This window comes from Gastrolobium bilobum, unplaced genomic scaffold (assembly GCF_033153095.1).
Source record: "Gastrolobium bilobum isolate Gb01-03AN ecotype WA unplaced genomic scaffold, APGP_CSIRO_Gbil_v1 utg50887, whole genome shotgun sequence".
Classification (NCBI taxonomy): domain Eukaryota; kingdom Viridiplantae; phylum Streptophyta; class Magnoliopsida; order Fabales; family Fabaceae; genus Gastrolobium; species Gastrolobium bilobum.
The window spans coordinates 200,979-228,802 of record NW_026897800.1 but is presented as its reverse complement, the minus strand read 5'-3'; the positions used below and the strand labels follow the sequence as shown (position 1 = coordinate 228,802).

Sequence of the window (27,824 nt, the reverse complement as noted above, 5' to 3'; positions counted from 1 at the left end):
AATTATATTCAAGAACCACATAGTTAATGAGCATGCCCTTGTAATCATGTCTATGTGCCAAACTGTGTAACATATATATAAGATACTATCCTCCTTTGTGTGGTGAAAAGGGAGAGCATATATAATGTAAAAGCACTTAGCTGCTCCCCCTTTTGATTGCCCAGATAGACAGATACTCATTCACGTGCAAAAGATATTGTTAAGTTTATCATTTCTTCAATTAAGTTCCTACCCTACACAATTCAATTGAGACTTTGAGAGTACAATAATTTTTGTCACTCGGACTCTAAAACACCAAGCACCACCTAATAGTACCTGAGTTATTAATTTTGCATAAGGAAAAGGGGAGAGAAAGAAAAGAAATAAACACCTAAACTAGTGGCTACAAAAAATATAATTTTGGTCTATAAAGTTGGCAAGAAAGAAAGTTGCAAATCCATGTGCTGGGCTCTGGCCTACAAGTTTAGCGGTTGGGAACCCCAACTAGAACCAGCGCATGTGCACTTGATTTGTCACTTGTTCCTTGGCTTCATAATGAAAAATAAAAATAAACAAAAGAGTAAATATTCTTTTTGGTCCTCAGCAAATTTCACGATGCCCGCTTTAGTCCCTAGCAAATAAAAAGGCTATTCGTGATTCTAAGAAATTCAAAATGAACACATTTAATTGAAATCGTAGTCCCTCACAATCCAAAATAGACTCACATTAGTCTCTCAAACAGACTAAAATGGATCCACTTTGAATTTCTTAGGAACCACGAATAGCCTTTTTATTTGCTAAGACTAAAACGGACATCATAAAATTTGTTTACGACCGAAAATGATATTTACTCTAAACAAAAATAAAGTAAAAAGAAAACCCAGCAATGTGCATGTTAGTCACCAAATGATGCTTATAAATAGAGGCACCCCCTATTGCATTCAGCCTCACAGCAGAGAAAACAAACTACTCATTCCTCTGTTCTTGCTCTACTATTAACCAAGAAATTTTCAAATGGCACCCCTGACATGTTCTACTGCGCTAGTTATTCTCATTTTTCTCATAAGTGACATGCACTCGCAAGTTGCCACCTCAGAATATGGCGGTTGGCAGGGTGGTCACGCCACTTTCTATGGCGGCGGTGATGCTTCTGGCACAATGGGTGAGTTTAGCTTCTATATATCTTTGGTAACAAGATTTTGTTGGTTTCATTTGTTCATTAGAGATTAGGGTTATTGAGATGGTGGGGTTTACTTGTTTAGTTATATTCCTTCTATTTGATAAGTGCAGGAGGTGCATGTGGTTATGGGAACTTGTACAGTCAAGGATATGGAACTAACACTGCAGCTCTAAGCACAGCTTTGTTCAACAATGGCTTGAGCTGTGGGGGTTGTTATGAAATGAAGTGTGCTGATGACCCAAGATGGTGCAAGCCTGGCACCATTGTTGTTACTGCTACAAACTTTTGTCCACCAAACTTGGCTTTGCCCAATAATAATGGTGGTTGGTGCAACCCTCCTCTGCAACACTTTGATATGGCAGAACCAGCCTTCCTGCAAATTGCTCAATATAAAGCTGGAATTGTGCCTGTTGCATTTAGAAGGTAAGAGTGAAACCATAAATTTGGTAACTTTTTCAAGCTTAAAGCTATACAATTATGAATATTGTTACCTTATATTAATTGAAGAGTGGAATTTGATGGTTGATCCCTCTCTCATTTGTGACATAAATAAAGATCAAGAACTTATTGGTCTTTATAACACATGGCCTATTCATCACCATGGGACTTTTATGTTGATGAATTTGAACTTGTATAAGGGACATAAATAGCACAATTATTTTAGCTTCTAGTTTATTAGTGATGAACTATTAAAATTGAATATAAGTCTTGTTATTCCTATAAATATATATAAGTTGACTCCCTTTAATTTTATCTTTCAAAATCATGTTTTCTTCTTTCTGCTACATAACATGACTAGTCTTTTTTTTATTGGGTTATGATCATTTTACACCAGTGTAAATTACACTCTCAATCTTATCCATTGATCTCACTTATATCTAATTTTTTAGTAATGTGAGTCATTGGATACAAGTGGATCAATGGTTAAGATTGAATGTAAGACTTCTAATTTTCTACCAACTTACTAATTGAACTTTTTTCTCTTATTTGGTGATGATGACAGAGTGCCTTGTGTTAAAAAGGGAGGAATGAGGTTCACCATAAATGGCCACTCTTACTTCAACCTGGTTTTGATCACCAACGTCGCGGATGCAGGAGACGTCCATGCACTGTCCATCAAAGGTTCCAAAACTGGCTGGCAAACAATGTCAAGGAACTGGGGCCAAAACTGGCAGAGCAATTCCTACATCAATGGACAAAGCCTCTCTTTCCAAGTCACCACCAGTGACGGTAAAACTCTAACAAGCAACAACGTGGCACCATCTAACTGGCAGTTTGGTCAGACCTTCCAAGGGGGTCAGTTTTAGACTTTGCAACATGGGATAGGTTAGTGGAAAAAAAAATTAAAAGTTAGGTATTGATTCATAAAAGGACCAAAAAGTGTTTTAGGTATTGGTTCTTGCAGCTGTGTGATTCTAAATGGCCAGAGCATTTTATTTGTCTGGAAAGTAGCTGAGGTAATTATAAATTATAATATGGCACCCGTTAGGGACTGCACAAGGGTATTGTTCTATTCAATGTTGAATATTCAATTCAAATTAAATATTAACTTCCTATCTTTTCTTTTCTTTTCTTTTTTCTAAAGATAATGCTATCTTATTTTTAATTTTTTGATATTTGTGAGCTAATTTAATATTGTGATGAGTTTATCATTTTAAATTCATTTTGATATTGCCATTACTTTTTTAAAAACAAGATATATAAATAGTTGCTTAAAATGTGATTAAAAAATTTATTATTGCTAAAGGAAAATAAATCAAATGAGAAAATCCGCTTTAAAATAGTTAAAATCTGTATTTTTTTTTTTTTTTAAAAAAAACTTTTTTTTTTTTTTTTTGGGTGGAGGTTGGAATATAACAAGACAGCTTAGACCGAAAAGGCAATTCACCAAAAGATAGTTTTAGCATCATCCAATCAAAGCTGGGTTGGGCCGCTCTTACATGAAAGTTTGGCCCAAGTCTATTGTGATTTGAAGGTGTTGGAGAGTGGAAACCCATATGTGTCCTTTTCTTTTGTCCATAAACCATCTTAATTAATCTTCTCAAATATTATTTTAAAATTTAAGGTAAAAAAGGAAGGAGGAAGAGTGTTGTTGAAAAGTAAAGAGGAAACGGGAGACATTTTTGTTTTAAGCGCATTTTATTTAATGAAGTGGGATAAGGATTTTATCTTTGGATTAAATTCTTATTTCCATCATAAAAATTATATATGAAAAATATTACTTTCATTTTATAGGAGAGTAATTATGTCGTGCTATAGAGAAAAGTTAAGTGAGGCTATCATTAAAGGGTAAAAGAAAAAGAGGATGAGATTTTTGAAATGATAAAACATAAGATAACTATTTCATATAAAATAAGAGTAGTATTTTCTTTTATGTATTTTCAACATTAAAACTCAATGTATCAAGTGACATTTAATAGTAATAATTTTTTATTTTTTATTTTTTTAAAGAGAGAATATATATATATATATATATATATATATATATATATATATATATATATATATGGGGCAAGATCTTCTTACACCAGTGTAAGAGTTAGAAATTTTACACTCAATCTTGATCATTGATCTATTTGTATCTAATGGCTCACATTACTAAAAAATTAGAGTCCTTAAATATAAGTGGGATCAATGGTCAAGATTGAGAGTGTAACTTACACTGGTGTAAAATGATCCTGACCCTATATATATATATATATATATAGGGTCAGGATCATTTTACACCGGTGTAAGAATAATAAGTCTTACACCAAATCTTAACCATTGATTTTTTATATCTAACGGTTAAGATTTATTAGGTCTCACTCATTAATTAATTTTTAATTTCCAATAAATCTCAACCATTGGATGCACGGAAATCAATGGTTAAGATTTGGTGTAAGATTTATTATTCTTACACCGGTGTAAGTTGATCTTATCCCATATATATATATATATATATATATATATATATATATATATATATATCGATTGACACAAGGAAGACTTTTTAGTTTATTAACATTTAAATTTAAATTCAGTTTGAGATTGATTATATTTGGTGGGCAGTTAATTTCAAGGGATTGTCTAATCTTATGTGGTTGAAAATAAGAAACTTTTCTACCGAGACCTTTTTAAATTAGGCCTATAAAAAAAAATTCATGACTCAAATTTCGAAGAGTCTATAACATAAGATCATGTTTTTTTTACAGAAAAAAACATTACCCTAATTTCAATTTCCGCGCATTAATGCTACTGTATACCTTGTCTTTGACTTTGGACATCTCAAGTCACACTCATGTTACTTCTCTCTACGTCTCTTGCAAAATCATCTATAGCGCATCTCACGATTTTGGTGCTTGTGTTCACAACCACATTTTCTATGCAATAGTAGGTATTTTCTTATCAAAAATAAATAATATAGAAGGAAATAATTATAAAAATATAAATAATATAAATGAGTTATTTTTTTTGTCATATTCAATAAAGAATGTATTTGGTCCTCGATATTTCCATATTACTGGAAATTTTCACTTGTTGCCTAAACATGTATCTGTTGTAGTGCAAAACCATTGCATTGGGGGTCGAAAATCACCTATAATATGTACGTCTGCAAGTGTTCTATGTAGGGTCACTTTGTGAAATTTGATTGTTGGAATTGGAAGGATCATTTTCAAGGTAAACTTCAATTGTTTTTGTTTTATGTTCGCACATGACCTCATGGGATATCTATAGATGTAAGCATGGGGCAGATAACTTTGGACAAAAATATCTCAGCATTCTCCTAATATTATAGACTCAGTAGATCGAATGAATTTTTAGTGAATAAGATGCATTAAATTCAGTGTATTTGTCGATTTATTTTGTGATACATGAACAAAAAAAATATCATATCATTTTAAAAAAATAGATGATGTAATATTTTTTTCACATATTACAAAATGATTGAGCAAATATATTGAATTTTTACTGCATCTGATCTGATGCACTGAAAATTTATTTCAATAGATCACTAACTCATTTTATTATATTCATTTTAATCATTTTTTTATGATTAATATCACCTGGTTATTTTATTTTTTTATTTTTTAATAAAAAGTACCTACTCTCATAATACTAAAAAAATGTACTTTCAGTGCACATGAATTAGGATTGTGAAGTTCAAGGAACCAAAGAGTTATAAAGTTAAAAATCCACGACCGCAAAACTTTGATTATGATCAATTGAGTCTTTTAAAGCTTTATTTAACAATATTAATCATAATAGAAAATAATACTATATACCTTTAATGAGAACTAAATAAAAATCGTAAACTAAATGAAAACATAAGCTAAATGAAAAGCAGAAGCTAAATGACAAACAAAAATTAAATGAAAAATGAAATTAAATGAAACCGAAAACTAAATGAAAAATAGAAAATAAATAAGAAATGGAAGCTAAATGAAAAGCAGAAACTATATGAACCACATAAACTAAATGATAAACAAAAACTAAATGACTCAGCAATAGTTGAATTTTTCCTTCCCAAGTTAGGTTCATGATATAGGCTTGACTCATGGCCGACTCTTATTTATTAAATAGGAAATATTCATATGTTCGCTGGTTATACTTTGTGTTTCGATATTTGATGACATGGCTACGAGATTTGATCTTATACGTTATATGACACCATCTAAAGAGTAACAGAGGATCAAAGTTAGGGTTATCAGCATCTGTAGGCAGCCCAACTTTCATCGACCTGAGATGAGAGACAATGTCAAGATGGTTTTAATAGATGAACATGTGAGTTTTTGTTACGCACTTCTGTTATGCATATTAGTCATTTTTAATTCTTACAACTATTAAATATTGCTTATAGGTCCTCCTTTTGTAATAACAGGGTGGTAAGATTCAAGAGACTGTACGAGATTTCCCTGAGGATAAAAGATCAACTAGTAGAGGTAGGAGTGTTAATGGGCCGAGCCAGGTCGGGCTTTGGTCTTAAAAGGGTAAGTCTGTGTTTAAATATATCAATTTGGCATACCATGTTATTTGTTATGAATATAATTATCGGTTTACGATCTGACTTATTTATAAAAAATAAAAGTCTGATTTAGCCTGTTAAAAAAATAAGACAGTAAAAATTTATCCAAACAAAATATACGATCAACAACACTAATAATTTCACAAAGATTTATAAATTCATTGCATATCCAAACAACATAATATAGAACAAAATCATTTAAAAAGTCTGTTTAACCAATAAAATGAGGTGAAATGGGTTGAGGAGAGAGAGAAAAGACTATTATGAGTAGTATAAAAAATATAAAATAAAAATAAAAGTTAGTATACTATGTCAGCCTAAGAGACTCTAAGGTCAGACTTTTGAATTGGAGCCTAAGGCCTTTTTATTAAACAAACTTTTATACAAGTCCAAGTTTGATTCCAACAACTAATTTTAGACATGTAAGCTCAGACTTTCATGAGTTGGGCCAAAGGCCCTTGAAAGACCCGTGGATCGTTTAGCAACCCTAAGCGGAATGGTGGAATGTATGTAATACGAAATTTTAGTGTTGGCCTTAATTCTGAAAAATTTAAGCCAATGCAAAATGATTACAAGCTTATTTTTAATCTAAGAATTGTTGTGACTTCGAGTGTCGATGTCAACCTACATATCAATGGTTTTTCATTCATGGAATTCTAGGATGTTGAAAACTATCCTGATGACATTGTGTGTTTAGTTGCTAACGTTATCTTCCATTTCTTAAAACACATTATCATTCATCTATAACAACTAATGGAAATTGCATTTGCAAATGTTATTGAATTTCTATGTAGAATTTCTGAGTCTAAGGAACACATGGTATCTGAAAAAAAGATGAAGATGATATATCTGGACAATCATATAATTTATATTTTTGGAGATTGTCCCCTCGATAATCTCATAAGTTCCACATGGACTAATCCCCGGTAATCATATAATTTATATTTGCATCTACATGATTATGAATTTGGGATAATTGTATTCTGGTCATGTAAAAAACTTTTTGTTATCATCAAGCTTTTTTGTTCAAATTTATTCTGTATGTTTTAATTATATGTGATTTGATTAGAACATTAGTATCCTTTTAATTACTATAATTATGTATACATTAAATGCAGAATATTTTCAAAACAGTGTTTGTTCATCTAATACTCTTTCTCTCTCAAGTTGGAGCATGTAGATTCGAAATGTCCAATATAACACCTCGTAATTCATATATGTATTATTATATATGAAAATATGGATTAAGGGGAAGGATTCGTGAAAATCTTGAAATTAGGATTAAAATAAATGAAAAGGGTAAAATGGTAATTTACCAAACACGTAATCCTAGGAAAAGAAATTTGAGTAGGAGGTCTCAAAGGGGGGAAATAACACTGGAATTGGATTCAGGACGAAAAATTGAGTGGATAGACAAGTTTCTGCAAATTTGATGAATAATGATTTTACCGGTGTAAAATACTGCGGTATAATTGTACCGATAAGTGCGAAAATATGATCAGTATTTCTAGGAAGTAAAAATATGATATGAACGAGAAAATTATGTAGATTATGAATTTATGGATTAAAATAGATGATTTAAGAAAGTTAAGTGACATGTGGGACCCATTTAAGTGATAAATAGTCAAAGTGAGACACAAAATCAGATTCTTCTCTCTCCTCTCTTCTTCTTCCTCCCATGGCCCTTCACCATGCTTAGGGTAGTTTGAGTTTCTCAGATTTTACCTTGAGTTAGAGCCATTTTTGGGAGAAACTTTCAACTACAAAGTTGTTCCCCATGAGTTTGTGAGTGACTTTCATGTAGAGATCACCTTGAGGGAGCTTTGTGGGAGGAGAAAACCCCACTATACAGCCACAGAAATTTGGTGTTTTGGAGAGATTTTGGTTCTTTCTTGTGTTGAGTTGATTGGTTGGTTGGAACTCATTCCATTGGATCCTAGGAAGCTATTGGTGATAAATTTCTACACTCTCATTGAGTTTTAATTGAAATCATAAAATGGTTGAGGGTTTGATTATGTGTTGATGAGTTGTGGTAGTTAAGGGCTTTTAATGATGTTTCTCCTTTGGAATTAAATGCTTAGAATGATAAATGATGATGATTGATGCAATAAAATTATAGTGATTTGTAAATTTGTAACTTAGTGAAAATTTGAGTAGAAATTCAATACTTTGTGAAATTGGTATGTTGGGTGATGGTGTGATTGAGTTGTGGAGCATTGATATGAATTAATCATAGGATTATATGATGAGTATAAGTGTTGAATTGAATTAAAAACCTTGGAGTGTGATTCCTTGAGGAATTCGACCTATAGGGTGTTTAGAGGAAAATGATGTGAAAATATGGTTTGACCAATGGTTGATGCTTTAGTGCATAAGAGGATAAATGGTGAGTTAATTAAGGACTAAGGTGAGAGAGCTAGTTGAAATGAATGCAAGATGGCCATTAGGCCTAAGCTGTTATGTTGATTATTGTTATTGTGAAGTTGATTGATTTTATGCAAGTGTTGATGATCATGATTATTTGATCAATATAGGTTACCTCGCACGGACTCGTTAGAGGAGGATTAAGCTTGGAGCTTGCGTTGAGGAGCATTACCTGCGAAGTTAAGGTAAACTCTTGGTGCTAGGGTTTTATCCCTTTGTGTGTTCCGCCACACCTAGTGGAAGGTAGTGGTTGAATTTTGTGCTCTTTGAATTTGTATGAAACGGAATGTCCATGCATTATTGCTTTGATTGTGTGACATGCTTGGAGCATGTTGTGTGACATATCTGTGGTCTCTGGCCAGTAGATGTGTGTGGTTTGGACGTCCGCTGGAGATATCCCTTTGGGGGATTCCGGTCGGGTTTTGCCGTGAGACCGACTTTGGGAGCGGCACCAGGATGATCCAAACATGGGACTTCCGCTGGATAGGTCTATTGAGGAGTTCCAGTTGGGTTTTACCATGGGGTCGTCTCATCCATGGGAGAGGCACCAGTAAGCTTCCCGGAGTTATATGATGGGGTCCTTGAACGAAATCCTTGTGTGGATGTTCTTGGATGTGAGCCCAATGTGATGTGATTTTGTATGTTATGCATTTTATATGATGATCATTATATGCACATTGAGTGAGCCATGGGGTTGAGTGATCCTCTAGTACCTTTGATTTACTGAGATATTTTTGTATATCTCACCCCGCGTTTGGGGACATCATTTCAGGTTATAGTGAGTATGGAGGATCTTCGGGCAAGAGGCCCGCTTAGTGGAGGAGTTAAGCATGATGTGCATATGGAGAGTTTAGCATTTTGGAGGATTATATTTGATGCAATTGAGCTCAATTGTACAATAGTAACTGCCCTTATACACTGGAGGAGAAAGATAAATAAGTTATAGAAAATTTTGGTGGCAAATTAATTAATTAAACCTAATTACAGAAAAAAATATGGAAGTATCGCTTCGTTTTCAGATGCAAACTATCAACTGTCTTTCATACATTATAATCTTATAATTATGCTGACAACTGAGGGTGTGTATGACAACCTTCCCGAAATCATTTTTTTTTTTTTTAATTTCTGCTCCCGGGAATATAAATGGATAGAAAACTTAATTGGTAAAATCGGTTTAATTTTTTGTTCCCGAGATGAACCAGCTTAATTTTTGTGCTTGGGAACAGAAAAAGAATAAAAAAATTTCTGCTTTTTTGTTCCCGGACACAAAATGAGAAACAAATTATCTTTCTCAATTACTCTCCACCACTACCATCATCACCACCGCCACCATTATCCCGACACGATCACCGCCACCATTGTTGTACCACCACCACCACCTCCACGTCACCACCATTATCACTATCACCATCACCACCACCGTCACTAACCACCACTACCACCACCATCATCGTAGCCACTATGTCACCATTACCCCCACTGCTGTTGCCACCACTACCATTATCACGCCATTGCCACCGCCACCAGCACTACACCGTCACCACCACCACGCCACTATTATCACCACCATCGTTGTGGCCACTGCTGTCACCACCACCACCTCTACGTCACCGCCACTACTGTCACCACCACCATCGCTGCAGCCACTACCGTCACTAACACCACCACCATGCCACCATTACTATTGCTGTCGCCGCCACCACTACCATGTCATCACCACCACCACCACCACCACCATTACTGCCACCGCCGTCACCACCACGCCATCACCTCCATCACCACCACGACGCCACTACTACAACCACCACCATTACCACCACCGCCGCCACCACCACCACACCATATGAAAATGAAAGTGATTATCCGAAATTTTTTTATGCTTAATAGGAATATTTTTTATTCTATTATTTGTTGTGTTATCAAACGCAATTATCATTCTCAAAATAAAAATAAAACATATTATCAAACACATTTTTTTTCTGAGAAACTGTTCCAAGACACAGAAATAGAAAATAATTGTTTCTTTTCAAAAAGAGTGCCAGAGAACAGAATGATTGTCATGCACACCCTCATTCTATTCAATGCATAATATTATCATAATAGCTAATTATGCTAACAACCAATTCTATTCAATGCAGAATATTAATATTCTAGCTAATTATGCTGCCAACTATTTCTATTCCTACAATTACGTATACATTCAATGTAGAATATTTCCAAAACAATGTTTGTTCTTCTAATACTCCTTCTCAGGTTGGAGCATGCAGATTTGAAATGCACAACTTGGATAACACACTATGGGCGCCTCATCTTAAATTACAATTATTAAGATTATAATTTTGTTGGCAAATTAATTAAACCAAATTATAGAAAAAACATGAAATACTGTCATTATTTTTCTACTGCTCACTTCCTCTGTGTTCTTTTTTCTATGAACTGTGGTGCCAATATAATTTGTAAGGCACAAATACGAGCTTCCTACCAGATAATTGTTAAACTTCATGGCTCAATCAGTTAAGAAGTTCACTGTAATGAGAGGAAAACATTAAAAACGTGTAAACCCATCCGTTGACACATCAACTCCATTTCCAGTATTGACGATCATGGTACAATTGCCAATACTACAACAAATATTAAATTTTTCAAAGATTGAAATAAGTTAATCTGTCTTATTTGTTGGACTATTTTACATTAATTTACATAGTTTGTTATTTCACTATAATACGTATGTACATGTAATTTTACTATTCATTTAATTCTATTTTATATTTTTTAATTACCGCCACCCCGTGCGAAGGCATGAGTCGTACACTAGTTGATTTTCAAGATAAAAAACCTTGTCTATTAATGAATTATATTGAAAGTTTATATGCATTATTACATTGAGTTTATTTTGTGCAAATCAACATATCACATGTCTCTAAATAAATATTATTCATGCATCTCTAAGGAAGCGTTTGGTAGAGAAGAAATTTTTTTTTATCCAGGAAATAATTATTACTGGAATGTAACTGGGAATATATTTTACTGGAATGTTATTAAAAAACTGTTTGGTAGACCCATATTTTCCCGGGAAAATTAACTTAATTTTACTGAGTTTGCGTTTGGTTGGTTATGAAATATTAGTGGAAAAGTGAGGTTATTTTACCAAAATAACCTCACCTTTACCTTTTGATTCAAATTTTGTAACCATCGTTGCTGAAGACAAAATGAAAGAGCTGTGGGTTTGAAGTGAGGCAGATTCATTAACGTTGACATACCTCAACTTAGGAAGCCGTTCTCATCTGTGTCGTCAGACTTCGAAGGAGGGGTATTTGAGAAAGCGCGTTTCTGAAGACATTGTTGTGGCTATCTCACGTCGACAAAGAACTAAACCTTCTACAACAAGGATTCAGGTGTAGTCGTATTTTTTTTGTTGCATTGTTTGCTTCTGTAAGTTGAGGGTTTAGGAGTAACGTGTTTTTGTGTTCGGAATCTTTGAGGGGGACATGCGGTAACAAATATTTGGATTGTTTTTAATCCTTCCAGTTTTGTTGTTGCAGGCTTGTGAGTACTCTGCATATTTCTTTTGTAGGGATCTATGAGTACTCTGCATTACAACTCACATGCAACCAAGATAGCACTGGTAATTGAAGGTGATGAAGAAGGGCATTTTGAGATGGCATGCCTTCATGTTTCATCATCAAAGTCACACTCATCATATCATAAGATCAGTGCAAGATTTATTACTGGAGTGGTGTTTGTTGTTCCTGCTGGTCATCCCTTCGTGACCATTGCTTCAAAGAAAAATAACCTGCTGATTCTTTGCTTCGAGGTTAACGCTTTAGGGAACAAGAAACTTAATTTTGCGGGTATGCAGATATAATAATAGGGCCATTTTTGTCCATCTTTTTTCGCTTCGATTTTCTCTTCCCCGGGCAACCAACAATTCCGTTTTACATTTGGACATCTGATTTCGCTCTCCGTACCACAAATATCAAAGAATACCACTTTCCCGGAACGAAGTGTAACCCAGGAAATTTTTAGGAATTCGCATACCAAATGTGGTTTACAAATTTCACCGACTCAGCTTTCCCGTTCTTTTTGCGATAAGTCGCATACCAAATGCGACCTATGTGTCATAAATTACTCAAAGACTACTTACAAAACCTATTTTCTTCTAGTAATTTTATTCTTGATAATCTCTAACTCTATACACAAAAATAATAACAAGAGAAAATCCGTTACATCATCATTATAAATTCATAATAAATTACAATTGTCCAATAACTTATAAATGCAAGTAGACTTAGGAATCAACCGTTATTTAAAAATCATATTTTAATTATTTTTCCTCCCAACTTCAATGCCTTTGGTGTTGGTCCTTTTTCTTAATGCACCAAAACCTAAAATCAGAAATAGGAGCCGGTGTTTGACTGGATATATATTTTTTTTTGGTAAAAGACTGGATTTCAATTCAAGTATCAAGAAAGAAGAGCCCTACCTCTATTTTCCTTTTCACTCTTTTTGTCTATCTTTCATTTCCTATTATCCCTTTTTCTTTAATTTTTTTTTTTTTTTTCATTTTAGAGAGGGCACAACTTTTATATCATATTAAATGAAACGACGTAATTTCAGCACATAATAAAAATACTTTTTTCCTTTTTCTTTTATCCCTTTGGTTTCTTTTTTATTTTTTATTTTCTAATTTCACCACCACCGTCTTCGTTCTTCAATTTCAACCCCTTCAAAAACCACCCTATTTGCACATTCCCCCTTTCACGCGCCACTGTTGCTAGATTCATACCAAGTCTCTCTTTCTCTCTCTCTATTTCCTTCTTCTCTGCCCCGGGCCGTTTCCGGGTGTTCGAAAATCCTCATCCGGGTCGTCTCCATTTTCGGGTTTCGTAGCATTGGGTTATCGTCGTCATGGGCGATCTTCATGTCAACGGCGTCGTTTTCGAGGATCGCCCCTGCTCCTTGTCGCCGCCGCTCCCGGCTTCGAACCCGGATCCGTCGTCCGTCACGGCGGATGCTTGGTCGACGGCGGAGAAAACCACTTCCGATATTCTCCGCAAGATACGGCCCACCCTCGGCGCCGACCGGAAAAGGAGGGAGGTCATTGATTACGTCCAGAGACTACTTCGATACGGTGCTCGCTGTGAGGTGATGTTGCTTTCTTTGATTATCATGAAATTCATCTTCGCTATTGTGGTTTCGTTTCTTCTGTGTTCGAATTTCAACTCTGTTTTGACAATTTTGGAATTCTTATTGGTTTTTTAGTTTTTTACTTTATTATTATTATTATTGTTATTACTATTTTTTGCCTTTTGATGATTCTGAAGATGGTGGACACGAATTCGGAGTTGGTTGTGTTGTAGTGATAGTGCCTTTGAATTTAGTGCGACATTGGTTAGCAACTTAGCCGTTAGCAATGTGTGGGGGTACTTTCCAATTGTAATGGAACGAACTCCTTTCTGCCTTTGATTCATGATGTAGAAAAAATGTGCTAGTTGACAGATTCACCAAGTTCACTGTGTTATACCTAGACACTCGTGATTAGGTCCGCTAAATGTGAAAGAAAATATGGTGTAGTTGGTTGCGTAGTACATTTCTATGCGGGAAAAAACCTAGGCGAACCTGTGGGGCATACGGTGAAAATGAACAAAGCAGGGTTTTGATGAGGGATTCGGTTCTGGAAGGGCATTAGTCTGGTAACCGTCTTTTTATTTTTTTGGTCCAGGGTTTGGTATCTAAAGTGAGTTGTCAAGCATTTTATTGACTGTTACTTAGATAGATATAATAGGTTTTTAAATATATATTGTGAAATCAATGATCAATTAATGCTTTGCAACTCAGTTTGGGTACCATATCCATAAGGGTGCCATAGCAACTCATGTTCTTTAATGAACGTGTAATCAGTGGATGATACAGGTGTTTACTGACTCGGTTACTAAATATCTGTTGCTTTCAAGCATTTTCACAAGGATTATGAAGGACATTACATAGCTTCAATCATAGGAAAATAAAATTGCTTCTGACTAAATTACGCTCCATTGAAATACTCAAAAAGTTAGCACTTTATTAATGCCGTCTTTCGTTCCATTAAATGGAGATGCAAAAAAAAATTCATCTCTTGGTTCTCTAAAGCCTTTGATATAATTAAACAAGTATTCTCTAAAAATGCAAATATATAGGAATGAAGAGAGTATAATTTCCGGTTTTGGCATAAATTTGTTTAATGTATTCGTATCATTGACAAAGTGCAGTTTTCTGTCCTTTCCTTGAATGGATTATCATTTGCAATGTGTAATCTTATGATTGACCTGAGGTGATTGATGCCAAAAAGCGCACACCTAACTCAATAACATTAGTAAAAGAAGAAAACAGTGAAATATTTGATTATTTTGCATCAAGTTTCACTAAGTTAGTGGTAATTACATTGACCTCCCTTTAAGGTATTGGGTCATTGGGCCACTGGTTGAACTACGTGAACGAGATAATGTTGAAATGTTTCATAAATATATTAATAGAAGTATTATATCAAGCATATAGCTGGGACTTAATGGTTAATGTTGCTTGTATTCTTTGTTGTGACACATTTTTGAACCCCACAAATGCAATTTTCCTAAAAATTTTACGCAAAATTCCACGAACTGATTCAACCCAGAAAACTGGTGCTGGTTTAATACCAGCTCAACCCGGTCTAGAGACAGTTCATCAGTTTCTTATCAATTTGTTTTAATAACAGTGCTATGTAGTAAAGTTGATAAGGTAAATTAATAATGTAAAATAAATTCAATTAATCTAAAATATGTTTTAAACATGGAATTTGATTTGTAAATCAATTCAAATCCCATTTTTTACAGTGAGTTCTAAACATAAGAATTTACTTCTTAATCAAATAAAATCATTTCCAACTTTTAATGATTCCAGACTCAACCCTAAACATGTTTTTAGTTTTTACTCCCATGCTCATAATAATTTAGTTAATCTTGATTTTTTTTTCCTTGCCATTCCTTTAGTTCCTTTAGTTTTTGGGTGTGGCTGCTACACCCCATGTTCTGCCATTACCTTCTTTGGAATTAACTATTCAAGCTTAAAATTCATAATAAATAATAAATATTCAATTTACAAGTCTCATTCCCAGAGGAAGACAACTAGTTATTTTCAATGTTCAGACTTTCCTACCTGTCTTAACTTCACAATTAGCTAGGCTTTTGGGTTATTTTATAGTATCAATAAGGTACTAAAGGCATGCCTCACTCGAAATAGAAAGGCATGCCTAAGGTCCATTGGATTCTACCTCACTATAGGGAACTATCTTACCCTGCAAGAAGTGCTGAGTCGCTGACCCTAATGCCTTATTGTGCCTTTGAGTACACTAGCTCAATCAGGTGTTTGCCAAGATTTTTTGTTTTTATTTTAATCCTTTTGAATGAAATTAATATATTTCTGCAATGTAAATTGAGGCTGATAGTTATTATTTCTTTAAAAGTGCTTATTCAATTTAGTGCAGCTGATTGATGTGCTGATTTGATGAATAAATATTCTTGACCGCCGGTATTGATAACAGGATTCTTTCTAAGGTGTTTTAATAACACTGATGTTAATTTTTTTTAGTTACAGGTCTTTCCATATGGATCAGTTCCATTAAAAACATATCTTCCGGATGGAGATATTGATTTGACTGCTCTAAGTTGTCAAAACATTGAGGATGGCTTAGTATCTGATGTTCATGCTGTTCTACGGGGAGAGGAAATCAATGAAGCTGCTGAATATGAAGTAAAGGATGTTCGCTTCATTCATGCAGAGGTTCTTTCCACCCTTGTCCTTCATGCCTTATAAGAAATTGAAAACAGTTTAGTTTGAAAACTTTATGCCAAAGTATTGGTATTTTTGTGTTTTGTATATGATGGGAGTTGTTATGGGCGTGAAAATGTTGAATCTGCATTTCCTTTTACTTCTATTTGGAAGGGAAAAAGTTTTACTCTTGAGGATGATAATGGGTCCAAGCATTTACTTTTACCCTCTATTGAAACTTTGAGATGTTTTCAAATGTTCAGATAATTGTCTCTTCCCTCACCGAGTGTTCCTCTTTTCCGAAGCAGGCAGTGTTATGAGTGTTCTGTTTGTCTTTTATGCTCAGTAAGTTATGAAAATTTCTTTTTCCCTGCCCATCTTGTTGCTACAATCTATGTAAAGGTAGTGAACTTTGTTTTGGTAGCTTTACGTATCATACATGGGCAACAAGTTTCCTGCATTTTGTGTAGACTTTGCTAAACTAATGCGATAGGCTGATTCTGCAAGCCAGTGTGTTGTTGACTTAACTTAGCTTCAAATTCCTTATATTTATATGTTAAAATCTCTTCAAATTCCTTATATTTATAAGTGTTAAAATCTCATAGTTACTGCAGATGCTATAGGTGTGTCTTTGGTGAATTATTTTCATAATGATTTTCTTTTTTATATTCTATGTGTTGATATCTTTTGGTTTTTATATGATGGGAGTTATTTTTCTGCAGGTTAAGCTCGTCAAATGCATTGTACAGAATATTGTTGTGGACATCTCTTTCAATCAATTAGGAGGACTAAGTACATTATGTTTTCTTGAGAAGGTATTATTAAAAACGGCCCCTTAAAATCACCAATAATTTTTTGTTACATGACATGTTTCATATGTAATCTTCTCCATGTTCACTCAACATTTCAGAAAGCAGGATGATTCATTTTTTTAATATTTTCTTGTTTTATTTTCTTTATTTTATTTGATTCTCAAGACTTTTAAACAAGCATTATGCATTATGCATTATGCGTCATAGCATCTATATGCATCCACACACGGTAGCATCTATATACATCATTGCAGCTTGACTCTTGCTTTCATTTTCATTTTGTATTATTTTGTGTCCATTGTATATGTTGTTAACTGAATTCTGCTTTTATAATTTTTAGGTCGATCGACTTGTTGTCAAAGATCATCTCTTCAAACGTAGTATTATCCTGATAAAAGCTTGGTGCTACTATGAGAGTCGTATTCTGGGTGCCCACCATGGCTTGATTTCAACATATGCGTTGGAAACATTGGTTTTGTATATTTTCCATCAATTTCATGTATCCTTAGATGGTCCTCTAGCAGTAAGTTCAACATCAAATCTACTTGGGTCATACTTTTTCAGGAAAAAGAAAGAAAATAAAATCTGCATCACATGATGCTGGTGATACTTCCTTTCAGCAAGCATTTTATGCAATCTTCCCCTTTTCCAGGTTCTCTACAGATTTTTGGACTACTTCAGCAAATTCGATTGGGACAATTATTGTGTCAGTTTGAAGGGACCAGTCTGCAAATCTTCTCTTCCAGATATAGTAGGTATGGAGTTTTTTTTTTTTTTTTGGGGATCATCAAGAAGCTTTATGGTTGTTCATTTATTCTCTCTTTGTTTTGTCTGAAGCTGGGGTGCCAGAAAATGAGGGACATACTCTGCTAACTGAAGAATTCATTAGAAGCTGTGTGGAATCATTCTCGGTACCTTCTAAGGGGCTTGATTTAAATATGCGTGCATTTACCGAGAAATATCTTAACATCATTGATCCTTTAAAGGAAAACAACAATCTTGGCCGCAGTGTCAATAAAGGTATGAAGTGCTTTTCCTTTTAGTCTGAATGGCTATTGAATTGTGTTTTAGTGTTATGTAGCTAGGTTGTATGATATTCTTTTACCTAGTTTTAACTTGTTATCTTGTCTTTTGAAGATTTTTTTGTTTGAAGGATCCTTTTATGTTGGGGAATATAGTAATATTTTTCTTCCTCTTTTCAAGGGTATTTAAATGTGAGATATTAGAGTAACTGCTGTTACTACGGAGTAATATGCTACTGCTGTGCTTAGAGTAACTGCTGTTACCCACTTAGTAGAAAGTTAGATTTCAGTAAGGCTTAGCTGGCAGTTCTGTTATGTGGTTATAACAGTTGTAAATATGTTTAGCTTGCCGTACAAACTTCTGTAATACTATATATATATACCTTCTCTGTGAAATCAGATTGAATAATATCGACCTATTTCAGAGTTCTTCTATTTGCTTTCTCTGTTTCACTCCTTTACTTTTTTTCCATATTCTCTCGGTTTCTATGATAGTATTAAAACTGTATCTAGGGCCTGATCCACAATCAATGGCAACACCATGAGATCACAATGAAGCAGCGCTACCAAATTCTCTCGTTCCTAGTTTTACAGTCTCAGACAAAACATATGGAGCTTGATCTGTTCTTTGTTTGTGAGAAAGTCCTGGCCTAAAATCTGTTTGTCTAGCATGTTCCTGGTCTTGATCAAGTGGCTGACATCTTCACTAAGCCTCTCATGATAAACTCAAGGTCTTGGATAATTTTCAATTGATTCATAGACCATGAGTGGGAGAGGGGAATATTAGAGTAACTAGTGTTACCACACAGTAATTTGCTACTGCTGTGCTTAGAGTAACTACTGCTACTCAATTAGTTAGCTCTGGTAACTCAGTTAGACTTCAGTTAGGCTTAGATGGCCGTTCTGTTATGTGGTTATAACAGTTCTCAGTATGTTTAGCTTGCAGTACAAGCTTATGTAATTATATATATATGCCTTCTCTGTGTAACAGAGAAATCAGTTTGAATAATATCAACCTATTTCAGAGCTCTTCTCTCTGCTCTCTCTCTCTCTCACACTTCTTTCCTTCACTTTCTTCCATTTTCTTACGGGTTCTATGATGAGATAATAGACCAATCTGAATAGTTACTGTAATTCAATCAATTCAATCCAACAACTTAAGCTATTAGCTGAAGGCCATATTAATGGTCACACAAGGCTTGTTGGTCTTGAACTTTGAAGGTTGGACAAGCTATAGGCCCACTTGTCTGCATGAAAATCTAATATTTAATTATTTATTAATAGAATGAAGATAGTGAGTATTGAACTCATTACCATTTGATCACAGAGGCTCTAATACCAAGTAATGCAACCAATTCAATCCAACAACTCAAGCTATCAGGTGAAGGCTATATTAGTGGTTCTATATTATATTTTTCTACAGTTACATATGAAATAAGTCCGGCAGTTTGATGGTACTAGGAAATATTTGTATTAGAAAACGATTAGGGAATCAACCCTTCCACTGCACCAATCCACTGAAAACACAATACAGACTCTATGATACGGACCCATGTAGCTGAAATAAGGCCCAAGCCCAAGCCCAAGCAGGCCTAGTTTTAGTTTTTGAATTAGATAGCTGAGAGTTTGTTAGGAGGGGAAAGATCTAGAAGGGATGTGCATCAGAAAATGGTTAAGGAGCAAGAGGCGGGAAAGTTAGTGGTATAAAAAGGGAAGGCATGGGATGTTTGAGAGATCATCTTGGATTTGGAATAGGCTTGGAACTTGGGAGAGACTAGAGCCTCTCGAATGCTCTAGCTTATAGTTTCCTTCATTTTCTTGTATTTTCTTACACTTTCCTTTCCAATATAGTTTGTAATTCTGCAGTTTGATATAAAATACAATGTTTCATTCATATTTTCTGGTTCTGTTATTTTGGTTCCTATCAATTGGTATCAGAGCACTCCGATCTAGGGGGCTTTGAATCAAACCAATTAAAAAAAAAAAGAGAAAAAATGGAAAACAGAGCTGAAGGATTAGAAGAGAGACTTCGGCGCAGTGAGCAATGTCATGAAGAGCTTGTACGTCGGATGGACGCTAGTGATGCTAATCAAGTCGAAATCGTCCGTCAATTAAGAGAGCTTGAGGCTGGAATTAATCAAATCCGATCTGATAAGTTTCGAAATGTTCGAAATCACGGGGTCAGAGGTCGGAGGGGGAATGAATCAGAGAGTTTTCAGGGAAATCTCAGAAAAGCTAATTATGGTGATTCGAGGAGAGGGGAAAATGCTTATGGACCTTTTTATTCATTAAGACAAACAGGGACTGTTGCAGAATTTCGCAACGAAATTGAGGCAGTGGTTGGAACCATGAGATTTGTGGAAGAAGAAGTATTGAAAGAAGCGTGGCTCAATGGCGTAAAGGATAGCATCCATGAAGAACTTTTAATGAACCCGACGTTGAGCTTATCAGACATGATGAAGATGTCAATGGAGATTGAACAAAGGATTTGGTTTGGGTAGAGGAAGGTTTGGGGACTACGTCGTTCAGTGGCAAGGCGAACCCAGTTCGTAGGAATGGATTGGGCAAAGCAGAGTCAAGGCCCAATGTGACTGGATCAAACCCATCAGTTTCTAAAATGGCCAAAACCTCTAATATGCATCCAGCCAACCCTAATTCCCAAATACCAGACGCGACCAAGGGCGCAGCTTCCTCGAGAGCGTACTCGAGCCAATCGATTGCAGGGGCGGACCAACGGTTGTCGGAGACCCAAGGGAGCAAGGGTCGTCGGCACATCCAGGCGGAGCTCCAGGGGAAACAGAGGAAGGGATTGTGCTTCACATGCATTGAGAAGTGGAACCTGACGCATCCCTGCCATGTAAAGCAATTGCAGTTCCTATTGGTGGAAGACGACGAGTTGGAGGAGAACAGAACTAAGGAGGTTAGTGTAGAAAATCCACCTATCCAAGAGGAGAAGTTACTGGGAAATTTCATGATGGAAAAGCTAGAAACCATGGAAGGAAAGAAGCAAATGGAATCTGGATTTTCAAAGATCCAAGAGAATAAGTGTGAGGGTGATGTAGAGACGAAGGACCACTAGGTCTTGCTGTGAATGAGCATAAGAAAAAGGAGATCGTAATTAGAGCGGAAGGAGAAGAGCACATGATGGTGACGGGGCTCTGGATTTCAAAGAGGCCAGCTGAACCTCCACTGCTAAAGCAGGACGTTTGTACTACGATTGCGACGATGACCCCTACGAAGGCAGAAAAGGGTTCTACGTCACAACCTCTTGCGAGAGGCATTGAAGAGAAGTATAGGTTAGTTATGCAATTACATAATTTGGGTCAAAATGTTGTCCAAATATGTTGGGCCCCAATTATTATAATTGGCCCCAAACCCAACCTAACAATGGCTTTACTTGTGTTGTTTGTGAATGGGTTGACATTGGCTTTAGTGCAAAATGTGATGAACAGATAGGTTGGTTATTTGAAGGAGCCTATGCAAATAAAGGCCTAATTAACGAAGACAGTGGATCATTCTTTGAATATGATGAAGTTAGCTTGTTAGAAATTTATTCTTGTGCTCTTGGAGTTTCTGCAAGTTATCTCATGAAGCCAGCTTTTGGCATTGAAAATGAGCCATGGGATCCCGGTGGAAGTCGCCAAGTTTGGGACGTAGATGGGGCCTTGCAATTCAAACAGTGGGACCCAGGAGGATAATTTTTATGTGCTGACCTGCACCTTGAGGACAAGGTGCTTAAAAAAGGGGGAGTATTTATACGGACCCATGTAGTTGAAATGAGGCCCAAGCCCAAGCAGGCCTAGTTTTAGTTTTTGAATTAGATAGCTGAGAGTTTGTTAGGAGGGGGAAGATCTAGAAGGGATGTGCATCAGAAAATGGTTAAGGAGCAAGAGGCGGGAAAGTTAGTGGTATAAAAAGGGAAGGCATGGGATGTTTGAGAGATCATCTTGGATTTGGAATAGGCTTGGAACTTGGGAGAGACTAGAGCCTCTCGAATGCTCTAGCTTATAGTTTCCTTCATTTTCTTTTATTTTCTTACACTTTCCTTTCCAATATAGTTTGTAATTCTGCAGTTTGATATAAAATACAATGTTTCATTCATATTTTCTGGTTCTGTTATTTTGGTTCCTATCACACTACTTCTGCTAAGAGAAACAATACACCAGAAGACTGACACACCAAGACTCAACAATCTGAAGAAGAAAGACAAGTTACAGTGATACCAGAATAACTCCCTCTATAAGGAAAAAATCCTCCTCATAGAGTTCCCTTTACCCCCTTGATGCAATTACTTCTTCAATACCTCCTCCTCCCCACTCTCTCCCCTTATAACCAACTCATCATCACCATTTCCTCCCACTTCTTCTTCTCCATTCAGAGCATGCCTCGTGTACTCTTTTGTTACAAACTCTCCTCCATTCCCTTATTACCGTTAGCCTCAGCCAACTGAATATCAGATTGGTTTCTTTGTGCCTTAGGTAGCCTTGGGCCTTGTTTCTTGCTCTCTTATGCTTGTACACATAATGTAGTGGCTCATCACTGTAATAACAAGATGAGAGATAGAGAGAATCTGAGAATGTGATCTGAATTAACAACATGCAGAAACTGATACAAAGCTCTCTTTCTTTGGGTTGAACATAAAAGCTCTCTATATATAGAGAGATGAGATAGCATGCTCAGCAAGCTGTGAACTCAGTAGCAGTTATAACTAACAACCAGACAGAAATATAACAAATTACAACTGAACTGAAAAGAACCTATCAGACTAATAACAGAACAGAACCCTAGCTAACAAGCTTATCAAAACCCATCGCTTGAGAGAAAGCTTTAGGAAAGAGAGCCAAACAGCTGGACCTGTATAGCCGTGTATAATTTTTCTGACTATATAGAACTTAGTGAATTATCAAAATTCCACATGCTCATATTTTCTTCACAAGGGCTTCTTGAAGTGTCTATCTGAATGACATTTAGTTTTAGACCACACTTATGACAGTTGGGTTTATTAAGTTCTTCAATAAGCACTTGAGCTATTTATCCAAACAGGGCCTTGTTAAGCTCTACTCGAATAGTCTGACTCTTCATTTTTTGAAATGTCTCTATGATCTAAGGTGACATTTTTAGGGTGTGGTTTACTGGTTCACTTCTTGATAACCTAATATTAGTCCTTTTGCGACCAAGTCATCATTGGAATCTAACTTGATATCCTTATGACCACTCATTTTTGGTAAGAAAGGCTATCTGGAAGCACCAGTGGTTTTTTTCATTCCCATATGTTGACATATCTCACACCTCCCCTGGAATGGCTTTTCAGAAGGTATATTTTTCTTTGAAGGCAGTTAGGCGCCATCAGGACTGAAATTGCAATGGTAGACAATTCTCCTCACTAGTCACACCAGCACCATTCTTATGGAGTTACATGTATGTTAGAGGAAATGATAATTGGTAAAAGTTCATGGCATTAAAGATTTATGATGTCTAGTTAGCACCTGTTACGAGTTGATAAAAGCAAATGAGCTTAAGATTTTCATGATCTTGATGCAGCTACATTGTGCCTGACTTTTCTGTGTTATTTAAATGTGCCTGTGTGTTTGTGTTTTATTTATTTATTTATTTTTTAATTTTTTATATGAACGTTAGGAATGAAACCATTATTTTGAAACTAGTATGTTTTAAATTTATAATATCCTTGACATAATTGCTATGGCATGCGTACATCAAGAGTATAATAACCAAACTACCATTTATTTAATTATCTGAAAGAATGCTGTGCAGTGGATCAGTTACCTTCCCTCCATTCTCTTATGCAAGATTGCACCAAGTCACCTACATAAATTAAGTACACAACAGTGTCTTCTCTTCCACTGCTAATTAACTCAGTAATAGCAATATACTACCATCCATGGACCTAGAGATGCATCAAAAATAGTCATAGGTGCCTTTTTTTTTTTGTAATGATCCATTCATTTTGTCGAATTTCACATTATAATGGTGATATTCATTTATTTCTTTCAGGTAATTTCTATCGAATACGCAGCGCTTTTAAGTATGGTGCCCGTAAACTTGGCTGGATTCTTATGTTACCCGAAGATAGAATAGCAGATGAGCTTAATAAGTTTTTTGCAAATACTCTGGATAGACATGGAAGCACTCAAGGTAAGGAAGACAAGTCATTTTTGTGTTTAACATAATCATGAAACTAGAAATGAAAGAGACAGATACATAGTAAAAGATGTCTCCACTTTGACAGGGACATCATTTGACTCTTCCGGGGATGGAAATGCAGTTGCAAGTTACAAACTTGGTGGAGATTTTAAGAATATTGCAATATCTGGAGTTTCGGGTGCTGCAAATACTAATGGTTTGTCATGTTGTTCCAATGAGAAAGTTGAAGATAGGATTTCTTGTAGTGAAACAGCTGTTAATTCTGTTATTGATGATGAGAAAGAGAAGCATGGTATGGTGAGCAATTCTTTCAGATCACATACTGATGAGAAGAATATTGCATCTTATGGTTCAGCAGTTTCGAAAGATGCTGCCAATGTCCTTGAAAATATTTCCTTTCAAAGTGATAGATACTCTACTAGTGTTTCTGGGGATACTGAAGCTTCAAAATCATTGTTGGATCTTGCTGGGGATTATGACAGCCACATTGGGAACCTACAATATGGTCAGATGTGCAATGGTTATACTGTCTCTCCACTTGTGGTGCCTAGTCCCCCTAGTTCTCCCAAGTTTCAGAATAGGAATCCATGGGAAACTGTTCGTCAATCTCTACATATTAATCACAGCATTCATTCTCAGACAAACTCAAATCGTGTTGTGGGACAACAACTTTACCTCGTAAATCATCCTACTCTACCAATGACCTCATTTGGTTCAGAAGAAAAGAGAAAGCTACGAGGAACAGGCGCATACTTCCCTAATGTGGTATCTATATAGTTATAGTTATTAAAATTGGACACACATACATATACTTCTAAACCATTTAGATATATGAGTGGCTTTCTAGTTATCCGGTTATCATCTAACTGTTAATCTAATAATTTTGCAGACTTCTCGACCATACAGGGATATTAGGCCAATGCCAGGAAGGGGAAGGGTTCAAGCACCGGGTACTAATGGGCATTTGCAGAGATACTCTCGTAACAATGGCTTGGCTTTAGCTCCACAAGAGTTGAATTTGTCTGTGGAAGGAAAATTTGAACATGCTCTAGAAGGATATCCAGCATTCGGTAGTGCTAAAGCAGGATCATCAGAAACCTATTTTTCCCAACCTTCCACTTGGGGACCACGCCTTGCTAATGGTTTCCCTCACTCATCTGAGAAACACGAGTCTGACTCTGTGAGCCCTCAGCTTCGTGGATCACCAAGAGCTGAAGTGAGCAATTACCCAGACTCAGGCATTTCTACTTCCAGGGACTCTGTGCCTAACACCGGGGTGGTGGCTGAGGAGAGGTCTAATTCATTGTCAGGAGTTGATCACAAAAGGTAATATAATGTTTTCGTTGATGCTTATTCATTGCTACAGAGATCACTTACGATGTTAAATCACTGGCAACTTTGTTTGGAACTTAAACCCCTATATGATTACAGTTTGTACTCGTAGTTTTCCTTTCCTTTAAGGGGGTGTCTATGGTTTGGGATTCAGGATTGAAGCGCATGCTTATCATCTGAAGAATGAAGATGACTTTCCTCCACTTTCCAACTGAGTGCCAGTGAAGGATGGTGAATATGTAATAGCACTAACCGTAATGGTCAATACATGGGAACTTTTATGACTTGCCTACCTTTCAGCAGGTGCAACCAAAGGATGGCGATTTTGTAAGTAAGAACAATGTGCATTCGTCTAAAAAATGATGAAAGCTGCCCTCAACTCTGGGTTTCTTCTAGAGATTGGTGAGCAAAGAGAAATGAGAGTACCAAATGAGTAGAAAAATGGTGGGAGTAGCAATAGATGCTAACAAACTAGACTAAACTAGATTGAGTGTTGTGATACCCTTATTCCCTCTTTTCTTGCTAGTTGGTCTTTTGTACAAAAGTGCATGTATATTCTGTTTTTCCCCCCTCTCCTGCACCCGTTTTTATTTTTCATTATTTAGGGATGTATATATCAGGTTATGTTCCTGAAGTTGAGTTTATAGTTCTATTCTGTTGTTTGTAGTTTTGAATTGAAAAAGCAGCAGTTTTAGATTTCTCACCGGAATGGATACCCAGAATTTTTTGTTTGTTGCAGTAAACATAATTAATTTTGTGTTATCCTTGGCATTTGGATGTTTGCCAATGTTTCATGGATGGTCTTGCTTGATATAATCAGAATTGAACAAAGGCTTCAATGTTTCATATGCTTTATCTCGAGCGAGGAGAGGTAACTGGAGAAATATCAGTGATGCACACAATTCTTTACTGGCCGTGTTTTGTATGCAGCCTGTTAAGTAATCATTTCCGGTTTATATAATAGGATAGATTGGTTGTTAAATTGTTGAGTTTAATAAAACTTGCCTAGGGAGCATAACTACAGTTATTTTTTCTTGGCCATTGGCCTAATTTTTCTTTTCTTTTCTTTCGGGTTTACTATGATACTAGTGTTGGATAAAGATCATGAATACATGAAAACTAGGGCAGTACTTATTGAGGACAAGAGTAAAATCATTAAAAGGATGCTTGTAGACAAGACCGGTTCAGGAGAACAGTTGATCAAGTAAAAGCATTTACAAGTGATTTTTTACTGTGGTACCTGAAAGCCGATGTTTCAAGTGTGATGTGAAAAACAGATTAATGACCTTTATGCAGATTTGATGTTTGGCTGTTCTTTTGGCATGCAATGTGTTCTCTCTCTCTTTATTTAAATTGAGAACGAAGTGGTTTTATTCATTTTATATGATATTTTACCTATTTTTTCTTCATGACAGCAGTATCTTTGATGGAGTCAATGGCCATTCAAACTGCTTTGATGATGCCCCCAATGAACATTGTAGTTTTCACCTTAAAAGTGTTTTGTAGAATAGTAAATGATATTTTTTTGTTTTGAAAATTAAAAGTCAAAACAAAAATAAAAACAACTTAGATATATTCTTTAAATTTGATTTTAAAAATTAAAAAACTGTTATAATTTTTAGCTCTGTTTTTACAAAACATGTATTATCAAACAGATTTTTTTATTCTTTTATTTTGAAAATCAAAAAATTATTTTTGAGAATAGAACTCAAATATGCCCAATATTTTGTGAATAGAAGTTGGAACTTAATCCCGCCAAAAACAGGAGTGAAAATAGAAAAATGAGCTTAATTCCTTGATTTTATTTATTTGATTGGATACTAGTATATTACTTTTTTTTAGTACCCCAAAGGGGCCAAAGCCCAGAAAGCAAAAGAAAAGAAAAGAAACACAAACTAACTAACTACGGCTCTGGTTGATTATAGTTTTTAAAAATAGTTTTTTAGTTTTCAGAACAAAAAAATTAAAAAATTCGTTTGGTAAGGGCTGTTTTATAAAAAATGTTTTGAAAACTATAACTGCTTTTTTGTTTTTAAAATCAAATTTAGAGAACATGTCTGACTTGTTTTTGTTTTCTGTTTTGGTTTTTAACTTTCAAAAATAAATAAATATAGAAAACAACTGTT

General features: G+C 35.4%; 1 protein-coding gene and 1 pseudogene across 1 annotated transcript; both read left to right on the top strand.

Annotated features, from left to right (window-relative positions):
• The first annotated feature begins 993 nt into the window (after window positions 1-993).
• LOC133310426 (expansin-A8-like) lies at window positions 994-2,466 on the top strand. Its single transcript, XM_061511358.1, has 3 exons — window positions 994-1,141; window positions 1,270-1,582; window positions 2,163-2,466. Exons 1-3 carry the CDS (start codon window positions 994-996, stop codon window positions 2,464-2,466), a joined length of 765 nt encoding a protein of 254 aa, XP_061367342.1.
• A 10,840-nt stretch (window positions 2,467-13,306) lies between these two features.
• LOC133310432 (uncharacterized) lies at window positions 13,307-26,470 on the top strand (annotated as a pseudogene).
• Window positions 26,471-27,824: the final 1,354 nt, after the last annotated feature.